General features: G+C 50.9%; 8 protein-coding genes across 8 annotated transcripts; 5 read left to right on the forward strand and 3 right to left on the reverse strand.

The window, feature by feature from the left end:
• Window positions 1-1,128: 1,128 nt before the first annotated feature.
• TGAM01_v209773 (hypothetical protein) lies at window positions 1,129-4,334 on the reverse strand (the record flags this gene model as incomplete). Its single annotated transcript, XM_024550634.1, has 5 exons — window positions 1,129-2,544; window positions 2,595-3,096; window positions 3,324-3,851; window positions 3,877-4,208; window positions 4,281-4,334. 5 exons carry the CDS (start codon window positions 4,332-4,334, stop codon window positions 1,129-1,131), a joined length of 2,832 nt encoding a protein of 943 aa, XP_024404617.1.
• Window positions 4,335-5,562: 1,228 nt separating this feature from the next.
• TGAM01_v209774 (major facilitator superfamily transporter) lies at window positions 5,563-7,542 on the forward strand (the record flags this gene model as incomplete). Its single annotated transcript, XM_018808635.1, has 4 exons — window positions 5,563-6,097; window positions 6,189-6,287; window positions 6,359-6,844; window positions 6,911-7,542. The coding sequence occupies 4 exons, from the start codon at window positions 5,563-5,565 to the stop codon at window positions 7,540-7,542; spliced, it is 1,752 nt and encodes a 583-aa protein (XP_018658176.1).
• Window positions 7,543-8,165: 623 nt separating this feature from the next.
• Window positions 8,166-8,552, forward strand: TGAM01_v209775 (hypothetical protein; the record flags this gene model as incomplete). Its single annotated transcript, XM_018808634.1, has 1 exon — window positions 8,166-8,552. The coding sequence occupies one exon, from the start codon at window positions 8,166-8,168 to the stop codon at window positions 8,550-8,552; it is 387 nt and encodes a 128-aa protein (XP_018658175.1).
• Window positions 8,553-11,071: 2,519 nt separating this feature from the next.
• Window positions 11,072-12,424, forward strand: TGAM01_v209776 (hypothetical protein; the record flags this gene model as incomplete). Its single annotated transcript, XM_018808633.1, has 1 exon — window positions 11,072-12,424. The coding sequence occupies one exon, from the start codon at window positions 11,072-11,074 to the stop codon at window positions 12,422-12,424; it is 1,353 nt and encodes a 450-aa protein (XP_018658174.1).
• A 623-nt stretch (window positions 12,425-13,047) lies between these two features.
• Window positions 13,048-13,752, reverse strand: TGAM01_v209777 (hypothetical protein; the record flags this gene model as incomplete). Its single annotated transcript, XM_018808632.1, has 2 exons — window positions 13,048-13,440; window positions 13,492-13,752. 2 exons carry the CDS (start codon window positions 13,750-13,752, stop codon window positions 13,048-13,050), a joined length of 654 nt encoding a protein of 217 aa, XP_018658173.1.
• A 2,856-nt stretch (window positions 13,753-16,608) lies between these two features.
• TGAM01_v209778 (hypothetical protein) lies at window positions 16,609-17,484 on the reverse strand (the record flags this gene model as incomplete). The annotated part of the gene is made up of 2 exons (XM_018808631.1): window positions 16,609-17,023; window positions 17,327-17,484. The coding sequence occupies 2 exons, from the start codon at window positions 17,482-17,484 to the stop codon at window positions 16,609-16,611; spliced, it is 573 nt and encodes a 190-aa protein (XP_018658172.1).
• A 1,935-nt stretch (window positions 17,485-19,419) lies between these two features.
• TGAM01_v209779 (hypothetical protein) lies at window positions 19,420-20,270 on the forward strand (the record flags this gene model as incomplete). The annotated part of the gene is made up of 2 exons (XM_018808630.1): window positions 19,420-19,434; window positions 19,533-20,270. The coding sequence occupies 2 exons, from the start codon at window positions 19,420-19,422 to the stop codon at window positions 20,268-20,270; spliced, it is 753 nt and encodes a 250-aa protein (XP_018658171.1).
• A 1,973-nt stretch (window positions 20,271-22,243) lies between these two features.
• On the forward strand, window positions 22,244-23,983 carry TGAM01_v209780 (ATPase, AFG1 type; the record flags this gene model as incomplete). The annotated part of the gene is made up of 3 exons (XM_018808629.1): window positions 22,244-22,535; window positions 22,595-23,048; window positions 23,119-23,983. 3 exons carry the CDS (start codon window positions 22,244-22,246, stop codon window positions 23,981-23,983), a joined length of 1,611 nt encoding a protein of 536 aa, XP_018658170.1.
• Between the last annotated feature and the right edge of the window lie 2,818 nt (window positions 23,984-26,801).

Below are 26,801 nucleotides of genomic sequence, written 5' to 3' on the forward strand. Positions count from 1 at the left end.
GCCCTCCACGCGGCGCTCTTCCGATCTACACTACCCCTGGTTACTTTTTCTTCTTATTCCCACGGATTGAGTTTCCTATTAGTTTGAGATGGAACGTGCGTTTGGACATGGTGAGAACTAAGGGAAATTAAAGCCCATGGAAGAAAAAGAATTATGGAGTAAAGAGTGAAATTTGAACGGGGGATTAAGAAAACGAGGAACGATGGCGGGAGTTACGGATGAGTTGGTTATTATAAATGAGTTGAGTTAGATTATAAATGATGGGCGGAAGAGCTACTATGTATAAAGTCTTGGTGAACTTTTTATTTTTTTAATTACTTTTGTTATCTTTCAAGACTTAGTCAAATGAATAAGAAAGAATAATGAGATGAAGGTAATAAAGAATTTCTTCTCTTAATATATAAAAAATCTGTATAGTATCTGCTCCCATATATGACATTCGAGAGGAGGAAGTTTTGTTCCGGAATGAGGCGATTCTTTGTCTTTAATTCCCCCGTCGCGGAGTTACGTGAAAAAAATAAAGCGGAGTTGCCCAAATCTGACTGAACTGACCGTGAAGAAACCAACCTGATCTAGGTACTAGTAGCCTAGTAGGATAAAATAAAAGTGGTGGTAAAAAGTGCTCATCAGGGCACACGGAGGCCTTGTAAGGGTATTAGTAGCAGTGCCAATACTAGCACTACAGAGTACCAAATTACGCAAAAGGTCAGTTCATAGGTACCCTGTGATGGCCTCGTGATATCGGAGGGATCGACACTGGGTGCCTATCAGCTGGGACGAGGGGAGTGTAAATGAGTGGTATGTGATTTCTACTCTACTTGTGCTAGTCTATCTACTAGAGTACATCGTGATACATGTTATGTACAGAGTCTCATACTATCTGGGGCCTTCATGTATGTAGCCCTGGCTGAGTGACGATGGCCATGTCCCTTCTGTCCTTACCTACCTATTTGTACTCCCTTGCCGATAATTTGAAAACAAAATCCTCCAAGTAACATCCCTTCGCACTTTATATATATGTGCGCAAATACATATATGAGTTGGGTATATCTTTCCGTCTCTCTCTCACTGTTTAAAGCTTACCGCCATCTCTGCTCCCCAATAAGTTTGATCCATCAAAGTCGCCGTCTAGCTCCCAAACATATTCCCCGACGGTCCCCCTCCCCCGGGGCCGCCGTACCCCCCCATGTGTGGAGGCGGTCCGCCACCGCTACTGTTGCGCAAGCCCTCCATGCCGTTGCCAAAACCAGCGTGATAGGGGGTGCCAAATCCCTGAAACGTATCGGCGTCCTGGTAGCCCGACATGAGAAATGACCAGTCCATGTCGTCTTCCCCAGACGCCGAGCTGGAGGGCGCCATGGCGGGATGGGCGCCGCCAAACCCGGCAGTCTGGTCTACCGGTGGAGTCATCATGGCAGCGTTGTTGTCTGGCGAGTTGGACGACATCTCGCGAGTCCGCGGACGGGGAAAGGTCACGACCGGGGTTGTCTGCTCGCCGGGGTCTGGGCGGTTCTCCAAGCGTGCTTTCCGTCGGGTCTCGACACGTTCCTGGAGCTTGGATATAAAGTGCGGCATGGGGATCTCTTTTCCTGCCGCCCGCTGGGCCTCGTAATGCGCCGTCCAAGCCTTGACAAAGTGGCCACTAAAAGCCGTGTGCATGGGGCTGTGGAGATTGCTCAGAAGGCCTCTGAGCTCGTAATTCGACTCAATGGCCGCCCAGGCCCTCTCCACCAGCGGCCCCGAGCTGCGCTTGCGGAGCTCCTGGACCAGGAACATGTACGCCGGGAAGGGAAAGTAATGCATTGCGTACCACTTGTACGGCTGGAGGCTGGGAGAAGACTGAACCACGTTGTCGTATTCAAGCATCTCGACTGCTCCCAAGATGAGTGCGTCGCGCTCTACCTCCTTTAGCGGCATCGGGTCACTGTTGAGGCTGCGGACTAGAAAATTGATGATTCGCATCTTGCAGAGCGCCGCTCGCGTCATGGTCAGGGTAAAGAAGTGGAGAGGAATCTTGGGGTCGCAGTGAATCAGGTACGTGCCCTCGATATGAGCACAGAACCCCTCGAGAGTGTATGCGGGAGTATCTTGGCCAGCAAGACGAATCGTGACGGGGCTTGGCTTGCCGGGCTGGGAAGCGTCCGCCTTCTTTTCGGGGTTTATCTTGAAGCTGTCTCTGTTACTGTTACTTGCGACGGCCATGGAGAGCTCAACGCGCGTCAGAGCAAAAAGCATCTCTGTGGGCCCCGTGTGCGGTGTTGGGGGCTCTTTGCCGTCAACGTGCAGATCAGAGTCATTGACGTTTAAAGGTTTCTTGCAGTCGCAGCCGCTAGTCAGCGCAGTCACGGTCGAGCCCGTCATCTCCCCTACACGCCGATCGTAAGAGACGAGTGTCCACCATAAGCGCCGCCTCTGCTCAACTTCAAAGGGCGATAGGCCGTAGCCGTCGGGGTCGCGGTGAAGACCCATCCGCTGGGCGAGGCGAACGGCGATGCCCATCATGACGAATACCTGCCTCGGGTCTATATACCACCGAACGGCCATCTACAATGCGTGTTAGACATGAAACATTGGAAGACGAGCGAAAAACTTACCAAGTATAAAAGATATGCCTGCAGAGTCAATGGGTCGGGCATACGCATAAAGCCAGCATTGACCAGAGCCTGCTGAAGTGCCGGAAAAAACCTGGCCAACAGCTCCTGTTTCGTCTCACCAAAGGTTCTCTGGACCTCGCCATCCTCGAGAGAGTTGATGCAGATTACATAAATGGCAAACATGAGGGCCTCGATATTCTTTGGGGCCTCGTGAAGCCTGGACGTCGCCTCGATGACCTTGCTCTGTATGCTAGGCACATGGGTCATCTTCAATAGCGGATTGATGTTGTCAATGTAGATTTGCCAAAGCTGGAGTATGTGGATGGAGCTTGGGTGCATGTGGGAGACGGGGGCTGTGGAACCTCCAATGATGAATGGGAAGCCGTCCTGGTTGGCAAACATCTTGTCAAAGGCGGCATGGATAAAGGATTGGTTGGCGGCAAGGTTGGGGGCATAGTCCTCGTCATCGTCGGACGAGTCTTTGAGCAGCTGCTCGCTTGCTCTGAACTATAGTTGATCCGCAGTTAGCATCTCTCTCTCTCTCTATCTATATGAAAGCGATGACAATGTGTAAGTGAGTTGATACCTCTTTGTGAAGCGAAAACCATGTCCCGGGCTGGCGGAATCTGTAGCAGCACGTAGCTTGTGTCAGCGTCTCTACTTGGCCATGGTCTTGTCTCACTGCTTCATGAAAATGAATTCCGGCGTGGGGGATTGAAACAAACTTACGAGCCTGCACCGGTCGAGTTGAGAGCGTTGCCCGATGCTTCGGCAGACGTCTTGAGACTCTCAAAGTCGTTCTCCAGCTCGTCCACCTCGTCGCCGGCCATGCCATCCGCCCTATAGTCGGGGTCAATGGCATCAAACTTGACGCCATTCTGCGCCAAGAGCGTCTCGTACTTGCGCAGGCGCTCCAGCAGGTCCTTTTCCTGCAGGCGCTTCTTGCGGCGCCGTGGCGGCTGGGGCGGCACGACGCGACACTCGGCGCCGGCCTTGACGCAGTTGGAGCAGGGCTTGTTCTTGTCGCAGCGGACCTTGCGCTGCTGGCAGAGAACACAGCTGGTGCCTCGCGTGAGCTTCACGGCGGCCGGGTCAAACGCCGGCGGCTGAGGCCGGGCTGAAGAGGCAGAGGCAGAGGCGGCGTTCGGGCGCGGCTGCGGTGGCGGCGGGGCCGAGCCGGGGCCTGCTCTTGGGCCGCCTGCAAAGCTGGCAGACGCTTCAGACATTTCGTGCGCAGCAGACGATGGAGGCTCCGTCCTGTTGCGTTGGCAGCAGCGCTCACCGGATCATGCGAGGGCGAGTGCCGGGACGCAACGGTGGCAGAGACTGATTGGCCGCGGCTGACGGGCGCTGGGCCACGACCCTGCATGCGGCTGGCCAGATTCTCTCCTCAGGCGACGCAACTCCGGCCTTCAGCGCATCGGCCCGGGGGGGTCTGCGGCTGGCTATGGCCTGTAGGGCTGAGTCTCGGTTGCGAGCGACGATTCTCGGACCCGGGTCCAGGCTCTTTTTGTCCTTGGCTGCGAGGCGGTTTTTTTGGTTTGCAGACGCTGGTGGGAGATTTGCATTGGAGACGGAGGAGAAAGCGGGGGCGGCGCTTGGTTCAATGGAATTCTGCGCTGTCGGTTAGCGGTCTCGCGGCCAATCAGCGCTGGGCGACGGCTTAGTTCAGCAGGGGCTTCATACCAGAGCGGCGGCGCATGTAAAGCCCTTGTCATTGGCACGAGGCAAAGGTAGCATCAGGATGCAGACGTCCGCTTCTTTATTAACAGCTGCTACATGGGCAGTACTTTGGATGACTCATTGCGCATATCTGCGTTTGCAGGCTGGGCGGAATTGGTCCATCGGAGAGTTGCAAGCAGTCCACTTTAGGCATTCGATCAAAAGGTGAGTCCACTAAACAAACGCTCGGGCATATGGTGCCAAGGCAGATTCCCGAGACATAACAAACAGGTGCTGATAGGTATGCTGCCGTGTTAATAAGGTTGAAGTGGCATGATATGACCCTTGTCACTTGATTGTATGATTCATCCGTTCGTATGTGCAAACGCATTCGGATGACGTTGAGGCTGGGTAGTTGAAACGAAACGAAATGAAGTATACGACAAACACCACCAGCACCAATTTACTACTTCGTCAACAAAAGGCATATTCACCACGGCACTTCGCAAGCTATACGCGTAAGCCCAAACAATAGCCCGTACCAGGGTAGCTTTAGACCTGAGCCCTTCAAATTTCAAACCGAAGCTTTCAATATCCACACTTGACTCATTGTCAACGACTTACACGTACTCCAAACGCAACGGCCCCTATCCCAATCTCCTCCAGGTGGCTGCCTAGCCTCATGTCACGAGCATTGCTTGCATCCAGACCCGAGCCCAGCACAGCAAGCCAGCAAATACCGAAACCAGCAGCCAACAACCGCACAATCAGGCCAAACAATAGGAGCTCGGGCATCGTCTCGGGACCGAGCCCAGAGGCGCCACAGCCCAACGGGTACTAGCGCCTCAGCTACATGTCCGAGATCTCTGAGAGTTCTCGGCCGGTTGGGTCCCGGAGCTCGTGCTGCGTGTAAGTCAAGCACGGCAGCCCAGCTACGGTGCCGAAGCACAATGGCCGACTGAGAAATCTGTTTGTTCTCCCGTCATATTGACCAAAAAAAAAAAAAAAAAAATACTGCAGAATATGGCCGGAAAAGGATAGCGATGGCGTTTCGGAGCCGCGTAGCCAGCCGTTGGCATTCTTAACTCCTTTCCAGCCTCTCTTACTTATAAACGTTTTTTTTTTTTTTTTCATTCTCTGTAAGTCTGCATTCCAGAATTTGTTTTAGTTGGCCGTCATCGATCACGTCGTCAAAACTAAGACAGTTCCATCGGACTATTCAAAAACAGACCAACACCCCAATAGTACACCCAAACTGTGGTTGCTGTGTAACGCTTTGATACGAACACCAAAGACCTTTTTCACGATGCCTTTCGCCGATGAAAAGGCCACAACGGCAGAGACAACGTCTCCTACCGACCAACCTGGTTTCTTCACCACATCCTCATCCGAGAATGGGAAAAGCTTCGACGCCTACGTCCATGAGAAACCCGAATCAGCACCGGCAGCTTCACAGCTAGCAAACGAAGATGGCGATGCTCAGGCCGCAGCAGCAGCTCCTCAGGGCCCAGCTCCCGACAGCCCAGAGGCAAACTACAACCCCAAGTCTGCCAAGTTCTGGCTCATCCTGCTCTCTGCGTTTGTGTCCATGTTCCTCGTCGCCTTGGATCGAACCATCATCTCCACCGCTATTCCCACAATCACCGATGACTTCAAGAGCTTGGGCGACATAGGATGGTATGGCTCGGCTTATATGCTTTCGACGGCTGCGTTTCAGCTGGTTTGGGGACGCATCTATCGCTTTTACGATTTGCGTTTTACCTTTTTAACATGCATCATCATTTTTGAGATTGGTTCTGCGGTATGCGGTGCTGCGCCAAGTTCACCCGTTTTCATTGTTGGTAAGTGCACTCTCTCCTTTTCACAGGTTCACTCTTATATATAAATGTACAAACCACGGTGGTACATAACATGACATCTGACATCACACAGGACGAGCAATTGCGGGTGTAGGCTCTGCAGGAATCACCACAGGATCGATGCTGGTTACGATCCCCCTGATCCCCCTACCCAAGCGTCCCATGTTTCAAGGTATGTTCCCAACCCTTTCCAAGCAACTACTGCCCTCGAAAACAAAATCTCTAACATCTCCCAACCTACAGCCATGTTCGGCCTGGTCTTTGGCATCGCCAGTGTTTCCGGCCCCCTCATCGGCGGAGCCCTCACCGAGCGCGCAACATGGCGATGGTGCTTCTACCTCAACCTCCCCGTCGGCGCCGTCGCCTTCGTCTTCATGTTCCTCTTCCTGAGAATGCCCAAGAAGGCCCATCCACCTGCCACCATCAGCGAGCAGATTCTCCGCCTCGACCCCTTTGGCACCTTCTTCTTCATCCCGTCCATTGTGTCTCTCCTGCTTGCGCTGCAGTGGGGCGGCTCGACATATGCGTGGAGCAATTGGCGCATCATCCTCCTCTTTATCATGTTTGGGCTCTGTGGCATTGGATTTGCTGCAGTTCAGATTTTGATGCCCAAGACGGCTTCGCTGCCTCCCAAGGTTATTACGCAGAGAACCATGTTTTTCGGAACGTTCTTCATGTTGTTTACTGCAGGTGGAATGATGCTCTGCGTTTACTACATTCCCCTATGGTGTAAGTTGATCCATTTCATTCAATTCTTTCTTTGTCTCAACTTTTGATACTGATACAAATTCGCAGTCCAAACTACCCATGGCATTAATCCGGTCAAGTCTGGTATCTACACCCTTCCACTCGTTCTCAGTCTCGTGGTGGCATCCATCATGTCCGGCTTCCTCACACAGAAATCCGGATACTACTCCCCATCCCTCATCATCGGCCCATGCATCATGGCCGTCGGCGAAGGCCTCCTATCCACATTCAAGCCCGACACCCCATCCTCCCACTGGATCGCCTACCAGTTCCTCACCGGTTACGGCCTGGGATTCGGTTTCCAGACCGTCAACCTGGCCATCCAAACAGTGCTACCCAAGGAGGAAATCCCAACAGGCGTTGCCATCCTCTTCTTTGCGCAGCAGCTCGGCGGTGCCATCTTCGTTTCCGTCGGCCAGACGATCCTCAGCACCCTGCTCGTCTCACGCCTCTCGGACATCCCAGGCCTGGATCCCATGATGATTGTCAAGACTGGTGCGACGGAGCTCGCAAAGGTGGTTCCTTCGGAGTTTCTGTCCGCTGTGATTAATGCGTACAATTATGCCTGTACAAGAATCTTCCTTGCCGCGGTGGCGTTGACTTGCGCTTCGCTGTTGTGCGCGTTTGGTGTTGAGTTTAGAAGCATCAAGAAGCCCAATAAGGAGGAGACAAAGGCATAAACAAATGAAAGAAACGGCGTTTTGTAGTCGATTAAAGATGTTTGTCATTCAAAGGCGTTCCGGTGGCAAAGAAAACAAAAGTTGAACTCGATGCTAGATTTGAACTACCTAGCTAATGTATAATTTTAAATACTCTCGCTCTCTACTCTACATACTAGTAACTATCGTCTTCTTCCGTAGATATTCATATAGTGTTCTTTTAATATAAAAAAACTCATAAACTCATAACATGCTTTCACTTGAACAATTTATCTTTAAATGTTTTCAACTGCAGTGGTATGGTTCTTTCATTTTCTCTTTGTTTCTTTTTCCTTTCATTTGTCGAAAATATGCGAAACACTGAACATGCATCATCGCCCTTCACCTACCTTACGTCGTGTCCTATCCCGTCAAGGCTATTTTTACACGTCTCTTTGAACTCAAGTTAATGATAGTCGCAAGAATGTTTAACCCAATGTAAATATTTAACTGCCGAAATATCCAGCTTCTGAGAGCATAACCAGATCGTTACACTTCAAACAGCATCCACCACGTTCCATCCCAATCAATTCTTCTCGCCCTCTCCTCGTCCTATGTTCTTGTACTTCTCTTCTCCCTCCTATTCCAACCCCAACATCATCACCATGTGTGTCATCGACTCAACCACCTGCTCATGCTCTCACGTCGAGAACATCTACGCCGTTGAGTGCGGCACCGCAGGAAATAGATGCGCAAAGCAAATTAACCACAGCATATCCGGCTCAGCATGTCGAAAATGTTTGGCAAACGTCGCGACAGAAGAGCGTAGAATTGTAATTGCCGACTTTTACGATAACGTAAAGTTCTATCTGACAAATGCTCTCAAGATAACCGACAAGTTTGATCACGACGTGTTGGCGCCTCAGGTCCAGGAAATCGTCAAAACCATGGAGGAACAGAAGGCTTTCGCCCTGTTGGAGCTAGAGTTGAAGATTGCGTGTGAGGCTCAGAAGAAGAAGGAGTATCATGATGATCCATCTGTATGGTTTTAGGTAACGTTTGGCGTGTCGTCTTTCTATCGCCTGCATTTAGCGACTACATTCATTATGCGCGTTTATCATCTGCATCATCATTTGCCTTTATCTGCATCATCTTTTGCATTTATCGACTTGCATACATTATCCGCATTTCTCATCTGCATCTGGTTGTCTGTTTATTGTTGGTTGCGTCTTGTTGGTCTCATTGCCTTGATAGGAGTTTTGCTTAATGCCCAATTATCATTTGTGCTACACTTATAATTCCCACTCACCAGTAGGTATGACAATGTGTTGATGGATATTAGCAATGTACATGTAACTGTAGACTGCATCTAATATTGACTGCGTTTTCAGCCCTACAAACAAAACACTTCGACGTAAGACAGTGAATACCCTAAAGCTACCCTAGTCCACGGTGCGTTTCTCTCTCCTCCTCTCTCATCAGTAAAAGCTAGATATATATCACCGTTTGCGTAAATAATCATTATTCATCTTTTCATCTTTACACAGTGCTAATTCGTTCGCAGGGTAGCAATTTGGCCCAGCGCAGCCTCTTCACATCTTCCACTATCGCTATAGGCTCCTCAGGAACTCTACAAAGTACTATTTCTCAAGCGGATGCAGCCAGATAGGGTAAATGCATTGTGGGATATTTCGGAGCTTCAGCCACAGCATTTCTTGCAAATAAACCCAAGCGCCCTATATTTTTCGGTTTCTCGTGTCTGTAAGCTTTGCGACTACTGGTGTGAGATTACGGATGGCTTACTATAGCCAGATGATGTGAGAGTAAGACGAGATTACCTTTTCAACTTCAAGGTGGGGTGTAGATCTAGCCATCCGGTAGGTAGATAGACGAGTTAGTATTTGAATGTTTAGGAATTTGGCTGTTGTTTGTAGTAGGGCTTAATTCGACAATCGCTTCTTATAGTCTAAACCACCAGAGCTTTAGGCGCTATTACCACGATCTCACGACTCGATCTCACGAGTCACTCACCCAAAGATTTGCAAGTGCCGAGACTAAATTCGTCAGTTTTTTAGAGCATTTTTCTGCGATATCAAGTGGCAATCATCACCTTCGGAACCGCGGGAGGTAGCAAAAGGTAGGAGAGACTTTGAAAGCAACAGTAGTAACACTACATCAAGAGCAATAGAAAAGCCGGAAATAATGGACGACAAAGGCGTATCATAGGAAGTCAACACGGATATTAGCTCCTTGTCTCTAATCCTCCCACTCAATGCTACAGTATATTGAGGGCAGTTTGACCTGGCATTCGGTCATCCCACCGCACCGAGTCTATTACGCGTGTATCGGTCGTCGACCTGATTTGGCGATGTTATTCATTATATAGCTGCCGTCAAAGTGGCTTCTCATCGTTGGCACATATACTACTACTCAATACAAGCCTAGGTAGCCTGAGCTTGGTACTTAATAGCTCGGAAATAGCCAGCAACTTCGCCTCATGAGCATCCAGTGTAGCCCACGAAAGGGCTCCATGCTTTTGATTTTCATCCTAGCTGTTTTCTGTCTCATAATTAATGCTACCACATAAAGCTTAAATGACCTAGTTGGATTATTTTCCTGCTCATGAGTCGTTTCGCTTCGTCAACATCGGCGAGTGGCAATTAGTGAGTCGAAGATCTCGTCACCGTATCAAACGCGGCTATATACGAGCAGCATGCGAGCCACTGATCAGATCCAGTACAGCTTGTTACACGTCTCTATTATTATTTTTTCCTTGAATCGAGGCCTTTTGCACGTCGAATCCATAAAGACTTATCAGCGTAACTTGCTATATGATATATTCAGTGATGTAGCTGTAACTATGTAGTGGTGTATACAATCGCTGCGCAAATTCCAAAGCTGTTTCAAAGACTATGTAGTTATAACTCTCCTATTACCTATGCTCACTGGCTAATTGGCACTGGTCCTAAAATATCACGACCAGTAGATGGCCACCGGTGGTTTAGAAGAAAAAGATCCCTGCTCTATATAGATGAATTAAATAAAGAGTAGCAAAGCTAGTGAATTTGTGTCAAGCTGCATGTACTTACACTAAAGAATACATGCCCTACCTAGTGTTTTGTTGATATTGTGCTTGTATTCGGCTTTTAGCACGATTGACCACAATCTCTCTTGAAATTGAAAACTGCTGCGGCGGTGGTGAATCTGAGACTCAGCAATCGCCGTCACCTGGTAGGCGACTGCATTTATAATCTAGCTACAAGATTATCTGAACCATAATCGCCTTCAGTAAATCTAGCTTAGACAGTTTCAGCTGCTCCCTACGCCGAGAGGGCTGTTGTTATGGCGCTTGATGTATGCCTACCTCCTGTTCGTTTGCACTGACTCCACAGCCAACTGGCATATTATTTCAACTTATTCCAAACTTCTGGTACAAAAGTTTCCCCCCCCTCTTGCTTCCTCTTCCCTCTTTTTCCAATTATATAATTTCTCTAAAGGAAAAAAGGCCATCTACACATTGCAACTCTAGAGTTCCTCTACCAGCATAACACCGGAGTAGGGGCTATTCAGCATGGATGCAACACCCGACTCAAAGCTTGGCACTATTATTTCCAGTCTGCCTGTGAAACGAGTTGCACCCAAAGACGTGAATTTGCCCTGGCACCTGCTCGTTGCGCGCGACACTCTTGCGTACAGCAATGAAACCCAGCCATGCGCAAACGAAATGACAGAGGACAAGCAGCGCGTGCTCTGCGAGAAGGTCATGAGGATCGCCTTCTATATCGTCGGCGTGGACCCAAATGATTATCACGTCTGCCTAGAGGCCTGTATAGAGAAGGCCGTGAACACCAAGCTCCTGTCTACTACTGCATGGACCAGCTGGAGCGGACACAGAACCCTCAAGGCTAGAATGAAGCTTGCCCAGCAATATACCGACTCGACGAAACAAGTCCACTGCCCTCCGGCGCCGCTGATCATGGCCGCGGTAGCGCTCAAGTCGATCAGAAAAGTTGAAGGCACTGGAACTGACGAAACCACGATACTGATGGAGCAGTACAAAACTGTGGACATGGCACCAACCGCAATCCACAACTTTGTGGGCAACGAAGAACGTATCGTTCGCATCATGTTCAAACTTGCCCTACCCACGACTGAGCAAAGTCACAATATCACCGAGTCACTTCGCGAAGTGAGTATCGACGTGGACTCATTCCGATCCAGCAAACACTTTGAGCATGGCAGACGGAGCATTGTCGCCGCGGATAACACAATCGACGACAAGGAGACGCTGAAGGTGGAGGTTATCTGCGAAATGGCCAGAGATCAGGCAGAAGACGAGCTCAAAGACATACTCGACCTCCTCAGAAGCAAGGGAGACACCGCCGTAACGGAGATGATGGGAAATCTCATCAAGTTGCCTCACATGAAGGTGCTCTCTCCAGCAAACAAATTATCCGTCTTTAAATGGGCAAAAGCCATAAAGCACGACAGAGTCCTCGGAATGTTCGAAGTCTCGCTGGATGACCTGGACAAGTACACCTGGACAGAGACAATCGAGAAGCCCATCTCAACAACATGGTCCAACCACCCCGCATATACAATCTGGAACGAGACAAGGGACCTAGTCAGCAAGAAAAGCGACCCCAAGCGCATTCTGAAGAGGCTCGACATGCTGCGCGAGACGCTCGTGCGCGAAGCCTTTGAGAAGCAAGAAGAGAGTAACAAGGCGCTGCCGGACAATCAGACGCACGCAGAGCTGCTGCGCGACGAGATTGCAGCCATCAAGGAGAATCTTGAGAGCGTTCAGAGACAGAATGGGAGTCTCAAGAGACAGAACGATGAGGTCATTCAGTTGTTGAAGGACGAGAAGAGACTTAAGCCGACGTGCGTGTTTGAGGATCACCTGGAAGGTGCTTGTATTTGATGTATTCGGCGTTTCACTTTGGATTATTCTTTGTCCGTGGGGAAGATTGGTTATTGTGCGGTGAGAAGCACTTTGATGTGGTACCTTTTTAGGTATAAGCACATAATTGTCAATACTTTACAGCATTCATGCTGATAATGTTTTGTTTAGTTCAGTTTTAATGCGTAATAAAATGGCCTTTTAAGAACAATTCGCTATATTTATCGACATACCTAGTCCAAAGATTCTCAGTCCAATTGCTTATTCACATACACGCGCTTCTGTCTATATATAGGTCAACTTGCATGAACACCATTGAAAACATTGCACCGCGATCCAGAACGCAAAATATAACCATTTTGGTATAATAGATTCCATATTACAAATTATGTAAGTCCCTGCTCAAAACAGCAACTAAAAACTAATCAAATCCGTCATCTTTCATATCCTCGTATCTTCAAAAATAGGTAGGTAGTATCCACTACTATTGCCGACAACGTCCAGTCGTAAGCACTACTTTTCAAAGACAGTCTAATTAATGTTCTATGATAGGGGTATCATTTTCTTTTTTGCAACAATCCGGTGGGCTGTTCCTAGACAATTCCTAGACAATTCCAAGGCTCAGGTAGCCAGAAGCTGCAGACTTAAATGGCCATGAGCATAGCAAGCGCCAGTGCGCCAATCGACACAGACAAAGAAACACTGCCGTTATCCTTGCCGTCCTTGTCTGAGCCGCTGCCGCTGCTGCTACCGCTGCCACTGCCACCGCTACTACCACCCTTGCCGCCACTGCTGCTGTTGCCGCCACTGGTAGAGTTGGATGAGTCGTCGTCGTTGTCGGCGATATCACCACCAAAGGCTGTTCTGCCGGGCGAGACGCTCCTTGCCAAGGCAGAGGCTCGCTTCTTGAAGTCTGCAAGCGTCTGGTTCTTGCTGGGGTTGATGATTCCCACCATTCCACCGGAGCACTCGTTGCCCTGCGAGGAGTAGAAGGGAGTCGGGTCGGTTCCGTTTACCGTGACGCGGAAAACTTTGTCCTAATACCAAGTTAGTACGCAAGCAGGTGGAGATGAGAGATTGAAACATACTGCTTCGCCATCGGTGGTGTTGAAGGTGAATCCTGAGAAGAATCCGGTGCCCAATTGCATGGGAGTGCAAGGGAATGCGTAGAGACCCGAAACCACGCTGTGGTTCTTCGGCTCAAAGTGGAATTCGAGGATATCGCCATGGGATGCCGTAACGGTCGAGGGGTCGAAAGTGTTGGACGAAGTCGCCGTGATCTTGATCGTCTCTGCGCTGGCCAAGCATGCCACAGCGGCAGCCGACAGAAGGCTCTTGACAGAAGGCATTGTGTGTATGCAAGTGTATTCGATTGCAATTGTAAGGAGAAAAGTTGAGAACGATGCACGATGCACGACCGATGAAGAAAGATAAATAAACAAGAAAACAAGGAACAAAGAGCCGCTAGCTTGCTTCACAAAGGGGAACGGAACGCTAGTCAATGGGTCAGTGCTGGGATAGGGCCAGTATTTAAATACGAGCTGAAAATCACGGAGGATTCTCGTATTGCTACTTGTTTTTTTTTTTTCTCCTCGGGTTCATACAAGGTGCAGAGGGTAGCATGGCGCAGATCTTAGAAGCTGCCCAAGCAACCGCGCCAAAGCAGCGAGTAAGCAAGCGACAACAGCTCAAATCAGTCTGCGCCACGACGGAAAGGCCCCAATGCATCCATGCATGATGCGGTCATGCATTCTGCTACTAGTGGTACTAGTAGTATAATGCCGCTATGCTAGGGATAGCCTTGGTTGCATTTGGTCTAAAACAGTCGCCCAGGGGCTCACCGAAAAACATGTCAAGTCATTCAAGGCTACGCCGTATAAGTACGGTGGCATGAGGTGTTACACGCGCTCTTCGAACGATGTTAATTAATCATCACCTCATGCCAGACCCGATTATGCAGTATCTCCTCAAGAGAGAGAAGAAAAAAAGGAAACCGGGATACATTTCACCGAAACAAGGAGCTCGGACATGCCGCCGAGGTTGTTGGCTCATACAAAGTACAGAGCAACTGAGCCGTGTCTGGGCACTCGGCAGGGGGATCCATTTCACCGCGTCCAAATACGGAGTTGAGTAATGGAACCACGGCACGTTTCTTGGCACTTTTGCCTGTGCCTGCTTCTTCTCGTCTTGACCAGAGTCAGCACAGGCGAGTGAGCCGCGGCATAGCGCTGGTGAGTAGTTGAGTAGTTCGTCTGCCGCTGACAGAACGGGCCTTGTGATCAAATTGTATGTTGCCAAATATAGCAATTTTCTGTGCAAGTCGCCGCAATGATCTGAAGGATCAGATGCTAGGCTAGTAGCTGGCCGCTAGGGCCGCTTCGATCTTTGATGTGGCTGTGCGACTCCTTACCCTCGCAGCCTTGCCCGATGCTTACCTTAGCAAGCTTGGGCTGTTTTTGGGCATTGAGAAACAACAGGTTCGCCGCTCTGCTTGGACACATCATAATCGTACGATGGGCGGAGCGATGGCTGGCCTAGGAGAAGGGGAAAAGAGAGAAAAGGGGAAGCATAAAGGTCTAGGCAAGATCTTTATAGACTCCGGCCAAGTTGAGGCGACAGCCCTACGAGGGTAGTAGGTAGTACACGGAGAAATAACAAGTCTGGCCGCGTATCGGCCGCCTCTGCGCGGTGCCTAGTGGAACTCAGCCGAAGATTTGGGTCCGCTTCGCCTTGCCACCGGCACCGGCGCTCGCCGACGGGCTCTTGGTCGCCGAACTGGTCGCATCCAGGCGTTGTCCTGGGCTTGAGCGATGCACGTCTCCCGTGGTAGCACTCGGTAGCGTGTGGTTTGGAGCATCGGTAGATGCATCGTGCGCATGTGCGTCAAACGCCCTTTCCTGCCACTCGATCCGGACCCGTTAGTGTGGCTCTCGTAGGGCCATTCACGTGGATTGCACGCTCAACTTGGTAAAGATGCCTTTTAAGCTTTTGGATCCAGATCGGCTGCCGCCTAGAGTCGATTCGCCTCTCTGAGCCCTCCAGATCATATATAAGTTTTTGGCTTTTCCGACATCTTCAGCTCATACGTAATCAGCCTTCAGCCGCTAAAAAAGGGCGTCGCTTTGATTTCCGTTTTTGGCCAATTGCTCACTCTGGCAGCCCAGTTTGCGGCTCGTCTGTTCGTACTGTTTTCTGTATTGGTTGTCAGCCATTTCGCAGCCCAGGCTCTAGACAGCAAATCGCACAAAAAGTGTACTTGGTAAATACCACGAAGAAGACAAAGAGGAACTCTATTACGGCAGAGTTGGACGGCACACGTAGTTGAGGCGGCGGCTTAGACAATCATGAGATAGATGGGTGTGCAAACAAGAACGTTTTGTTCTCGGCAGCTGGTTGAAGCAAACACTCAGCAGCATCAGTAGTAGGTAGTAGGTAGATACCTAGTAACTTCACGACACGGCAGTCTTCCGAGCCAAGACCCGGAGCCAAGTGGGCTGAAAGTTTGGGGATGGCCTTATCCCCAGAAAGGCATTTGTACAATCACCAGTCTGTTGCGACACCTCGGTACGTTCTTCATACGTTAGGTAATACGGCTGTATGACGCGCCTCTGGGCTGGGACCCATAGATGCCGTGGCTCGCCAGAGAAATTGCGCTTCGCAAGAATCGCCAGATAACATCTGCATCGTCCATTGAGAAGGAGGAGAAAAATCCGCTGCCGCGTTTCACGACGAGATACCCTGGTGAGGCTAGAGGCGCTCGGAACCACACCCATGGCATGCGGTTGTGGTGGGAGATTGAGCTCAAGGTTGGGTCAGCGTCCCATCGTGGGGAGACGGCCGGGGTGAGCCGAGATGAAGAGTCAATCTACCTGGCACTCGTGAGTATATTATCTTGGTCTGAGAAGGCAGACGAAAAGAAATGAAGGGAGTGGAGGGGAGAGCAGCGAGGAGCTGAGCTGAGCTGAACAAACAGAAGACGTACCTAGATCGTGTGAGGTTGAAGATGAGAGACAAAGCAGAGAGAGGAGACGCATGGAGAGAGAGAGGCAAGCAAAAAACAACCTTTCTCCCCATCTGCCTCTCCTGCAAGAAATGCGCAACGGTTGGTTGATGTGATGAGCGACAGCCGGAGGAATGTGAGATGCAGGGCGCAAAACAGTTTCAACTAGCTGGGCCAACACACACTTTCTCAGCACAATCTTGCGCTACGGCCGATGCAAGCCTGAGGGTGGTGAAAGGGCTGAAAGGCGCATCCCGTATCGAGCATGGCAAGCCTCGTGACCCGGTGCAACGAGTTCCAGGCACGTCGAGGCGCTCGGCAGCGGTTGGGGGAGACGGGCAAGGTTCAATAGGTGAAAACCTACGGCAAGGTAGTGGCCGGGAGAGATACTCGGCCGGCGGTCGGCGTGCAGGTACCGGGTACACAGACCATGGGGCACTCCGTGCTTGGAGCCAGGTGCTGCGACTGAGGCAACGTGGAGTTGAGGGGCCTCCAGCACTCCAGCAGAGCTAACCGCGCCTTGTCCCCACCGGCGCTGCGACGTTGGCAGCACCTGGAGCAGTGGCAGCGGCCGGGCAGCAGTATCGAGTACCTGCCAACAGGCTTCGGGCCAGGCTGCGCTGCGCGGTATACCAGTTGGTACTGTAGTCGCATCGAGCCTGCCCTACCTGCGGTTTAATATTCGCAGCCGGGGGGTGCTCCTTCCTCGGAAACAGGCAAATCTAACTACTGATGAGTGGCGCTCTTTGGCTCCCCCTCTAATCTGCCAGGCCTCTCGCTGCTCTCTTTTCTCTCATACAACAAACGCCAGTTCATTTTACTGCACCCTGGACCATGTCGCCAAAACCACATGGCAAAACCGCCAAAACGACCGGGGGCTCCAGAGTAGATTTTGGGAATCTGCACTGTCTGTCGGAACGCACCCCGGCTCGCGCATGTACTTGGCAGGTATGAGGCCAGGCGCGGGTGCAGGCACGGATGCTGATACAGCGCAAATCTCAAAGGCCGGACCGCGGAACCTGCGAATCGAAGACGCTGCGCACGCCTCGGAGGGCTCCGTAGAGGTGGCCCAGACGTGCATGCAAGCGCGCGGGCACCAGCGAACGCAAAAGACAAAATCCCTCTGACGGCACGGCCTCTCCCTCACCTTCACAGCATGAGAGAGAAAAAAAAGATGGCGTCGCTAGGGCTAAGCAGCCTCTTGCCCCGCCATAACGGCGCTGGCGCACCACTTGTCAGTCCCAGCGTCCCGGTAGTGTGGCTCCAGCGGAAAAAGCAAGGGATTCTGTCTCATGATCGACCTTTGCTGCGCTGCGGCGCACGCTCCGTCATGCTGTCACACTCGAGAGCGTCCAAGATGTCCGCGTATGTACGGAGCTCTGCTGCCCGTCCTGTACTGTGCGCGTTAGAGGCGGCCCTGTCAATCTGTCCGAACGAACCGCAGCTACAGCTTCCGTCCGCCCCCCAGCGCGCGTTCTCCGCAGAGCAAGTACATGCTCTTGGTCTTGGATGCTGATATTACGCCGTATTTCGCATGCCCACGCATGCCTATTGCGAGCAGGGGAGGCTGGCAACGGCCACAGCAGCTTTGCCGGGCACATGGAACTTGGCAAGAATGCCAATCTACTTTAGAGCTTCTTACTGGCGGCCTTGCACGCACACACATGCTGTATAAAGACGCACCTTCACATATTAAATCCCGGGCTCGAGAGACCCGCCCAAAGCGCCCACAATCGGGCACTGGGTTGACGAGCCCGGGTGATCTTGCCAGCGCCTAGGCGACGTTTTCTCTCTCTTCCGGTGCTCACTTCTACTTGTGCCTGTAGCCCTATCGTGGCTGAATACTAATCTCCTTTGCCATTTACGCGTGGCTCGAGAGGCGTGGCTGCAAAACTCAACGACCTGGCGGCGATGATATAGCTACTCGCCGAGGTGGCTTGCACACGCTTCGCAGGCTTGGGCGGCTTCGTCGACCCGTGAGTGGCGCATCTCGCCCCAGCTCCCAAACCCATCCATGGATAACGAATAAACGTGGGCGGGCTAACTTAGTACGAAATCTTTGTGGAGGCTGGACCTCATTGCTTGCTTGCTATCTGGGGCCGTCTGGCGCCCACACATGCTGCTCTCTTCCTTAGCCTTAGCGCGCTTCCCTTGGTGTCCAACATGGCATCCATACGTTATTAGACCTAAACCTAGGGTAGGGAACTGAGAGCAGTTCTTGTATTGCAGACTTGCCAAGTACATCTACCGATCTCCCGCCTAATATAAGCTGCCTGGGTCCCTAAATTACCTTCTCATCCCTATATTGAGCCAGGGACTCTCGTGTGCGTGTGCGCCTGGGTCATGTCGTGTTTCCTTCTCTCATCCCCGCTTATTGCTGGATAGCTCTTCTTTTTCACCTTCAAGAGAGGGTGAGGAAAGAGACATAGAGAGAGAGAGAGAGAGAGAGCGTTGGTGTGAGAGAAAAAAAAAAAGAGAGAGAAGCAAATGCCCTCTGCTCGCCTTTCCTCCTCGGCCGCCAACTCTTGTCAGCTCTGCCTCGCGTCGTTGGGAGATACGAAATATCTTCGATCCATTTTCTCTTGGACGACTTAGAAGAAGGGGACCCGTTTCTTGCGTCTCTTTCTCTTGTCGCCGTCTAGGGCCGCGACTCTCTAGTGGATCTTGCTGACCTCTTTCAAATACCGTTTCTCTTATCACCTTTTGCTCCTCTTTTGGGCCCGTCCTCTGTTAACCTTGTATATTACCCAAAAACCCCCCCATACGGTCATGACTGTTGTGGCTGCTTTTGGCATATGGAAATCACCGTCTTGCTTGGCGAGACAGCTTCTTCAGACCATCCAGCATCGATTCCTTTGCTATATGCCACTGAAAAAAAAGCCCGCTGTCAGCACTGCATATCACTTGCGCCAACCACCGCGCTGCGTCTCCCCTTGCGCCCTGCACCTTCAGCAACCTTCTTCCGGAGTCGAGCGATAGGTCGCTATTTATGCGGCCAAATCACACCGGGCCCTAAATGTCAACTCCTGCAGTAAGTGGTTCCTCCCGTGTATCATCTTTACCCCATTCCCCTCCCGCAGTTGGAGAACAGTGTCCGACTTACGCCTTCTCCTCTTTCCTCTCCGGCAGCAAAAAGCCAACCTCGCTCGCATCCGAGACAACCAGAGAAGATCTCGAGCTCGGAGGAGGGAGTACATCGCCGAGCTTGAGCAACGACTTAGAAACTTTGAGCTCGAGGGGGTTTCTGCGAGTTCCGAGGTCCAACTTGCAGCCAGGCGTGTGGCCGAAGAGAACAGACAGCTCCGAGAGCTTCTTCACAAGCACGGCTTCCAAGACGAATACATTACTCAGTTCCTTTTGCAGCAGGGCGGATCGGCGGACCCCAGTTCAGGACACCGGTTCAGCACTGGTGATCATGTTCAGGCGCTTCAACAGGTCATTACTCCTCGAAGGCCCGTATCGTTGGACTCTGGAGTTCCCTTTCCACTGCCTAGCCAGGTGACTAGGGAAATGCCAACGGCGAGTCTATCGACGCCCAGCGCAGCGTCCTGGGATCCTCAGCAGGTAGCAATGTCGTCGTTTGGGCATCCCCAGGTAGTGACGCCTGTATCGCATCCTTACGCCTCGCCAGCATTCACGGAAGGGCCCGCGGCATCTCTGAGGCAATCTTCCTTCCAAGCTCTCAATCCTCCAAGCTCGCTGCTTGGCGACGTCTCTCAACATGGCGGGACGACTCCAGCAGGCGGAGATAACACTGCAGGCATGAGCTACCTTTCCATAAATCCTTATCACAATCCTTCAGGCCGCGACTTTCCTCCTCAGCCTCCTCCTCCACCACCGCCTCCCCAGGGACCCGACTATTATTGACGTGATTAACACACATACACACACACACCTACACACACACCCAAAAAATATGAGCTACACACGAACGATTTATCAAAGATTTAACGGTCAAGTTTACGAGACGATTCAAAGTTCTCCGACGATTGCAGAAAACTTTGCATATTCGATCGGTCGAGAGATTTTCTATTGGAATTGGTACTCACATGAGACACTTTGTAACGAGGTTGCCGGATGTGTCGGGCGGGCAGCTTATACCTCCCTGGTCACGATACGCGCCATATCGCGTAATCGCAAGAGACAATCCCAGGCCAACGACCGGGAATTTTAAGCGGCTAATGCGAGATACACTGCCTCCTCGGTAGGCGCAGCATCATTACAGTGTTGACAGTTTAGTATCAACGACACGTCCAACACTTTACAGGACGAAAACTACAATCTCTAAATTAAATCTCAACGCAGAATGACGACCGATTCATGGATCCCTACAAGATGCTACACGTCCTCTACGATCTTGCTTGGCATCAAGGTTAATAGATGAATACTTGGCTCGCGATTCCAAAATCGGATTGATAAATACAATGGAACCATCTCGTTTCTAATACGTTTCCCCCATTCATTTTTTTTTGGCAAAGGGAAAGTCAAAACGTATTATCGGATCAGAAGCAAAGCTGTGAGAGTTGTTTGGCGTCGGTAGCTGCTGAACAGAGCGGACGATGGATGAAGAGAAATACTGTATTGAAATTTTACTCGTTTGCTTGTAACCTAGACGGACAGGTTCTGTATCTGCGCGATGTGTACCTCTGGATAGGGCACAAGAGTTGATATACCCAGGGCGACTGAGCTTGTATGAGAGAAGATGGATGGAATTTGCTCCTCGCGTGAAGCTACCGATTGACAGCTTAGCGTGCCCGTATTGATGACGGTGAAAATAGATTAGCTGACTAAATCGCTATATGAAGATTAGTAACTTGTATGATTACATGGTGGAGAAGATGGGAAGGGAGCTATCTCTACCTGGGAGTAAGAGTATGCTGACGGTGATCCTGTTGGCTGGCGTTTAGGCTCTATTTAGAGTTTCTGTAAAGTAGAGTGTACTCGGTCCTATTGGGCCCTACCATTACATGGTATTACTATACCCTGGGGAGGATCGGAGCAAAAACCATGCCATCTTGTTTGGCTGCTTGAGATGGTGATGTTGTCAATTTGCAGTCGTTCGCGTCACGCGTTTGATTTTGCTGCTGTTAGCGAGTTGCCCGTTCCAAAGCAACGTGTAAGATGAGATTCCTTAGGCGAAGCTTAAGAACAGAATATCGATACTGAAAGCTTGAACATCGTGCCCGATAATTCTGCTATTTGAAAGCGAATTATCCAATTCTTGGAGATGCTCTATGGTACGGTACCTATTGCTATTTTGTATCCCACTTATACAAGCAGCAAATCCACCTGCCAGGGCAGTGATTAAACTGGTTTGGCCAGCTTGTGGCGCTTGAGAAAGAGGAGAGAAAAAAAAAAAAACCTATAAAGATACAATTTTCAGCCCAAAATAGGGGCGCAAGCTTAAACTGGAACTTAATGAAAAGCACTTCCTCTCCATCTTAGCAGCTGCCCAGCAATATAAATGCAAAAAGCTCCCTTTCTCTCTAGATTTGGCTTCAGTTACACAAGCAACGTCACCGCGCACCGGAACCAGCGCCTAAACAGCGGCTAATTACCCATTTCGTCTTGTCGAAAAAATCAGCCCATTGCTTGTGTAACCCGCCGGCCGCTCTCCGAAATCTGCTCGGTAGTTCGGAATTGACCCGCACATGGCCGTCATGCCGTCTGAGCCGCACCGCCACCAAAACTTGCTACATCATAACATTTGTTTGGACCCTGAGCTTATAATATTGGCCCCCCGAAGCGCAGACGGGCCTCTTTCTTGCTCTCCCTCTCCCAATCTCTTCCTCTTTTTTTGCCTGGGATAAAAAGATCAGCGTGCCGCGAAATCTAACAACATGCGAGGCGGTGCCGTGGCCAGCAGGCCGTTGAGCCGATTAAGATCCTCGGCTTCTTGTGCCTGGAGCCGGCAGTTTTCCAGGTCGTTTCGGGTGCAGTCGGCTCAACGGGTGGCTGTGCGAGCTGCAGGATTGAGGGCGACACAGACGACGACGATATGGCGACCGTTCCCTGCGACGACGAGGGCTTTGGCGACCGTTTCGGACCGTGCGATAGGCGGCTTGGGGCCGTTGGAGGAGTACGACCGGCGGGTGGATGCTGGAATTTTGCGCAACGACGAGCATCAAAGAGGTGAGTCTGATATGAAGCGATATCTGGTGACCACGGTTGACTGACTGGCGCACGCATAGGCATCATCGAGAGCTTGCAGCACCTTCACAATGAGCTCCGCAACTATCACGCGCCACCCGTCGTCCATCCGAGCCTCGATCTCCTGAAGCCGGCGAAGAAATCCGTCTTCTCATCACTCTTTGGTAATGGAGGCGGCGCAAAAGCAGCGATCAAGGACATTCCCGAGAATCTACCCCGAGGACTATACCTGTTTGGCGATGTGGGCAGCGGCAAGACAATGCTCATGGATCTATTCTACGATACCCTCCCACCTTCGGTGAAGACCAAGACGAGGATACACTTTCACAACTTCATGCAGGACGTTCACAAGAGGCTACATAAGATGAAGATTCAGCACGGAAGCGATGTTGATGCTGTGCCATTTGTTGCGGCGGATATTGCAGAGCAGGGCAACGTGCTTTGTTTTGACGAGTTTCAGTGTACTGACGTGGCGGATGCTATGATTCTGCGGAGGTAAGTGTTTCTTTGTCTGGATTATGCTAGTGATATAAGTTTGTAATATCAAGGCTAATTGGGCATTAAGGCTGCTAGAATGCCTCATGTCTCATGGCGTGGTCCTGGTGACGACTTCGAACCGCCACCCAGACGACCTATATAAAAACGGAATCCAGCGAGAATCATTCATCCCAGCAATCAAGCTCCTCAAGAACCGCCTCCACGTCATCAACCTCGACTCACCCACAGACTACCGCAAGATCCCCCGACCACCCTCAGGCGTCTACCACACCGCCCTCGACCAGCACGCAGAGTCCCACGCCGAGAAATGGTTCCGCTTCCTGGGCGACTCGGAGAACTTTGCGCCGCGGTCCGAGACGCAGAGAGTCTGGGGACGAGACATATTTGTGCCGCGCGTCAGCGGGAGGTGCGCGTGGTTCACGTTTGACGAGCTTATCAAGAAGCCAAAGTCGGCGGCCGACTACCTCGAGCTGGTGCGCAAGTACGATGCCTTCATCGTGACGGAGGTACCCGGCATGACGATTCGCGAAAGAGATCTCGCGCGTCGCTTTATTACCTTTATCGATGCTGTTTACGAGGGCAATGCCAAACTCGTCCTTACGACGGAGAAGCCGCTTGGAGAACTCTTCGTTTCGCGCGATGAGATTGCGGAGACGCTGCTCCAGACGAATCCGTCTGCTGCTAAACCCTCCAAGGACGCTACACAGAGCGTGATGGAGAATCTGTCAGAGAATGTCGACAAATTGAAAAACTCCAACCTCTTTGCTGGTGAGGAAGAGGCCTTTGCTTTTGCTAGAGCGTTGAGTCGTCTGAGTCACATGGAGAGTAAAGAATGGGTTGAGAAGGGACTTGGATTGGAGAATAAGGGTGGTAAAGAGGATAAGGATAGCTGGACGAAGACGAGGAGTCGACAGATGGAGGACTCTATGTGATTGTGACCGAAGAAGGAAAGAAAAGAAAAGAAGGAAGAGATGGTTTACGAATATGAGAGATGGTACTTGTATAATTTGCTGCTTTGTTTTTTTCCTATACCCAGAGCGTTTTCTTTTGCCTAGATGTCTTTTTTTGGACTAGATATACGGGGGTGGCAGAACGTGAATTCGTTCAGGGCGGGTTTCTTTATACACGTATGTACATTATGCGCACCAAGATATCTATAGATACAGTAGAAAGAGAAAAGAGAGAGAGAATGTAAGAATTTACGATGATTTACAGCGTGTGTATATCACATTTAACGTGGTGATGGTTTAAGCCATCTGCGAGTATTGACGAAGCCCCCTTTTGGGGTTTGTCTGCCATCCTTTTTGAAGAATAAAGACTTCGTTTGGAAAGCAATAGTTTGTGACGCTCCTTTTCCCTACTAGCTGAGGTGGCGGATAAATGGTCCATGGCTGAGTACGAGGCCAGCTCCCCCCTTGTGTTGTAGCGTTTTTGACGGCCTTGGATCGTCTTTATTATTTTCTTCATAGTAATAAAAACGGTCTTGACCGCAGCGGAATATTGATACATTCAGTAGATGGGTGTGCTATCCGCGAACGAGAGAAGGCCATCACACCATGACTGAGTCTAAGATACGAGTACTTGCGGGCGAGGAGCATAATAGCTGATTTCCCATGCCCCGAGATAGCTAAGAATTAACAAGTTTCTCTTTTTTAGGGGGAGCTTTGACACTCAATTGGAGAGGGAGGGAGCCCGGCACAAGAAATTGTTTTGTTCCTTCACATAATTGAAACGAAGAGGCTTTCGCAGCTGATTGGAACCCTGCTAGCACTTTGTCGTCACACAAACAACAAGCAAGCCGGCGTAAGCTTTCGGGGCCGGCCCTCTCCGCGATTCGAGCACGGTGGACTACATGAGCAAACTTTGGGATCCTTGGGATTGCACGGTCCCTCTACGGTCGTTCGATCTGCCCCGCTGACTAAGAGGCTGCAGAAACAGAACCCATGATAAACGAGATTGATGGGAGGTTCATGGATGCTGTGACACCTGTAATTGCTATACAGAAGAGAGGATCTTATCGGCTGTAGCACTAGATTTCTAGCCGCCGCAGTGAGGAGGAAAAGCCCACTTTGGGCATCGCGTGGAATCCAGCCCAAGATTCTTAGAGCTTCTTCTCTCATCGCGGAGAGTTCCTCTTTTCTGGAAGAGACGGCCCGGAAGAAGCCCTTTTTCTTAGTATTTTATTTTTAAAATCTGGCTCTGAATGCGACGCTGCTTGTTAGCCAGGGTCAGAGGCCCTGCACAATGACGCTTTACCAAGAGGTGAAATATCATCAGTTTGCATTGCCAAGATCCAAGGGGGTTGTTTCATGACCCCTGGCTAGCCCTTTTGCCGGGGTTGCGATGGATAGCGCGTTTATACGAAGCGGTCATGGTATCGATTGAAGCCACCGACTTGAAGAGGAGTCTTTGTGGCGCAAATCAAGTCACTGTACTGTAGGGGTAACTCGGAATAAAACAAGAAAATTTGAATGTCTCGGGGAGCCGAGCCAAGCTGAGCTGAGCTTCGTGTGCTTTTGGGGGCCGTATTTTACTTGTCTTGCCGGATAAAGGCGACGACGGAGATATCCAAACTTCGTACTGGTGTGGCATCATCGGGTTAGTGTGTGTCTCTCGTGAATACGGCTATATTGGTTGGAGTCACTAGCTGTCAGGCGGATCCGAGGAGCTGATAGGAGCTCTGTGATGGTTACTGTACGACAAACGTATTGCTACATTGAGAAATGTGCGCGCTTCAACAGCTGTCGACGTACTCATTGTTCGATGCTGACTGTACTATATCCTCAGCTAACTGGTATACGCGATTGGTCGTATATAGAAATGTGATAAGCGCTGACGACGCTTTCGATTCCGCGATGCCACGATGCTGATCCGATGGTCCCGTCGTGGATGTGGGCGGGATGTTGGAAAGGAAATTAGCCAGTGCCAGGGACGACAAGGGCCGTCGTATCGATAGTAGCTGGTAGTGCGGCTTGTCCCTAAAAGGAAAAAGAGCCACCTTACTCTGGACAGCAATTGGCTTCTTAGCTTGCTGCTTTGTTTTGTTTTTACTCGCTCGTATTTTGTTTGACAAGGATCCATCTCAAAGGTGACGGAGCTAAAAAAAGAGCTCGCAGCAGCGCCTCGCACGGGCCAATGACCGCATCCTCTTCTGGCCGTCGCTGGAGACGGTTCCTGGATTAGCGTAGCGCTTCCCTCCCGCCAGGCCCCGGCAGCCAATGGCAGCGCCGCTGTCCCTGACTGCTGGAGCCCCTCTGTTCCTGGCTGCGGATCCTTGGAGCAGCCTTTTTCCTGCTCTTTAGTCGATTGGACTGGACTGGACTGGACTGGACTGGGGTCTGGCTCTGGTGGCTTGTTTGGTCGACAGCGGCGCTGATCCTCATATTACGGGCAGCACTTTTGGGTGCGGTTTGGTGCAGTCTCGTCGCTTGAGGCAGGGGATTGGGCTGCACAAGCGCCAATTGCGCTGCTTGGGCTGCGGTGCTCGACCAGTGGGAGTTCGAGCTCTAGCTCTAGCAGCCAGTAGTCGTCCTGGCTAGCAGTGGCGATGCATCAGCTTGGAAATAGCATCGTTCTTCATCACAGCTACTACTAGTAGTACTACCACCACTGTCTAGGCACGAACAGGCGTTTGCCTCAACCTCCTAATTGATGACATGACGGCACTCCACCGCCTAATATTGCAGTGCCTCAGCTAGCTGCAGCTCTGCGTCCAGAGCGCTGTTGGGCGCTTGGCCAGACAGAGACAGA

Source organism: Trichoderma gamsii (assembly GCF_001481775.2).
Source record: "Trichoderma gamsii strain T6085 chromosome Unknown Scaffold_51.2, whole genome shotgun sequence".
Lineage (NCBI taxonomy): Eukaryota > Fungi > Ascomycota > Sordariomycetes > Hypocreales > Hypocreaceae > Trichoderma > Trichoderma gamsii.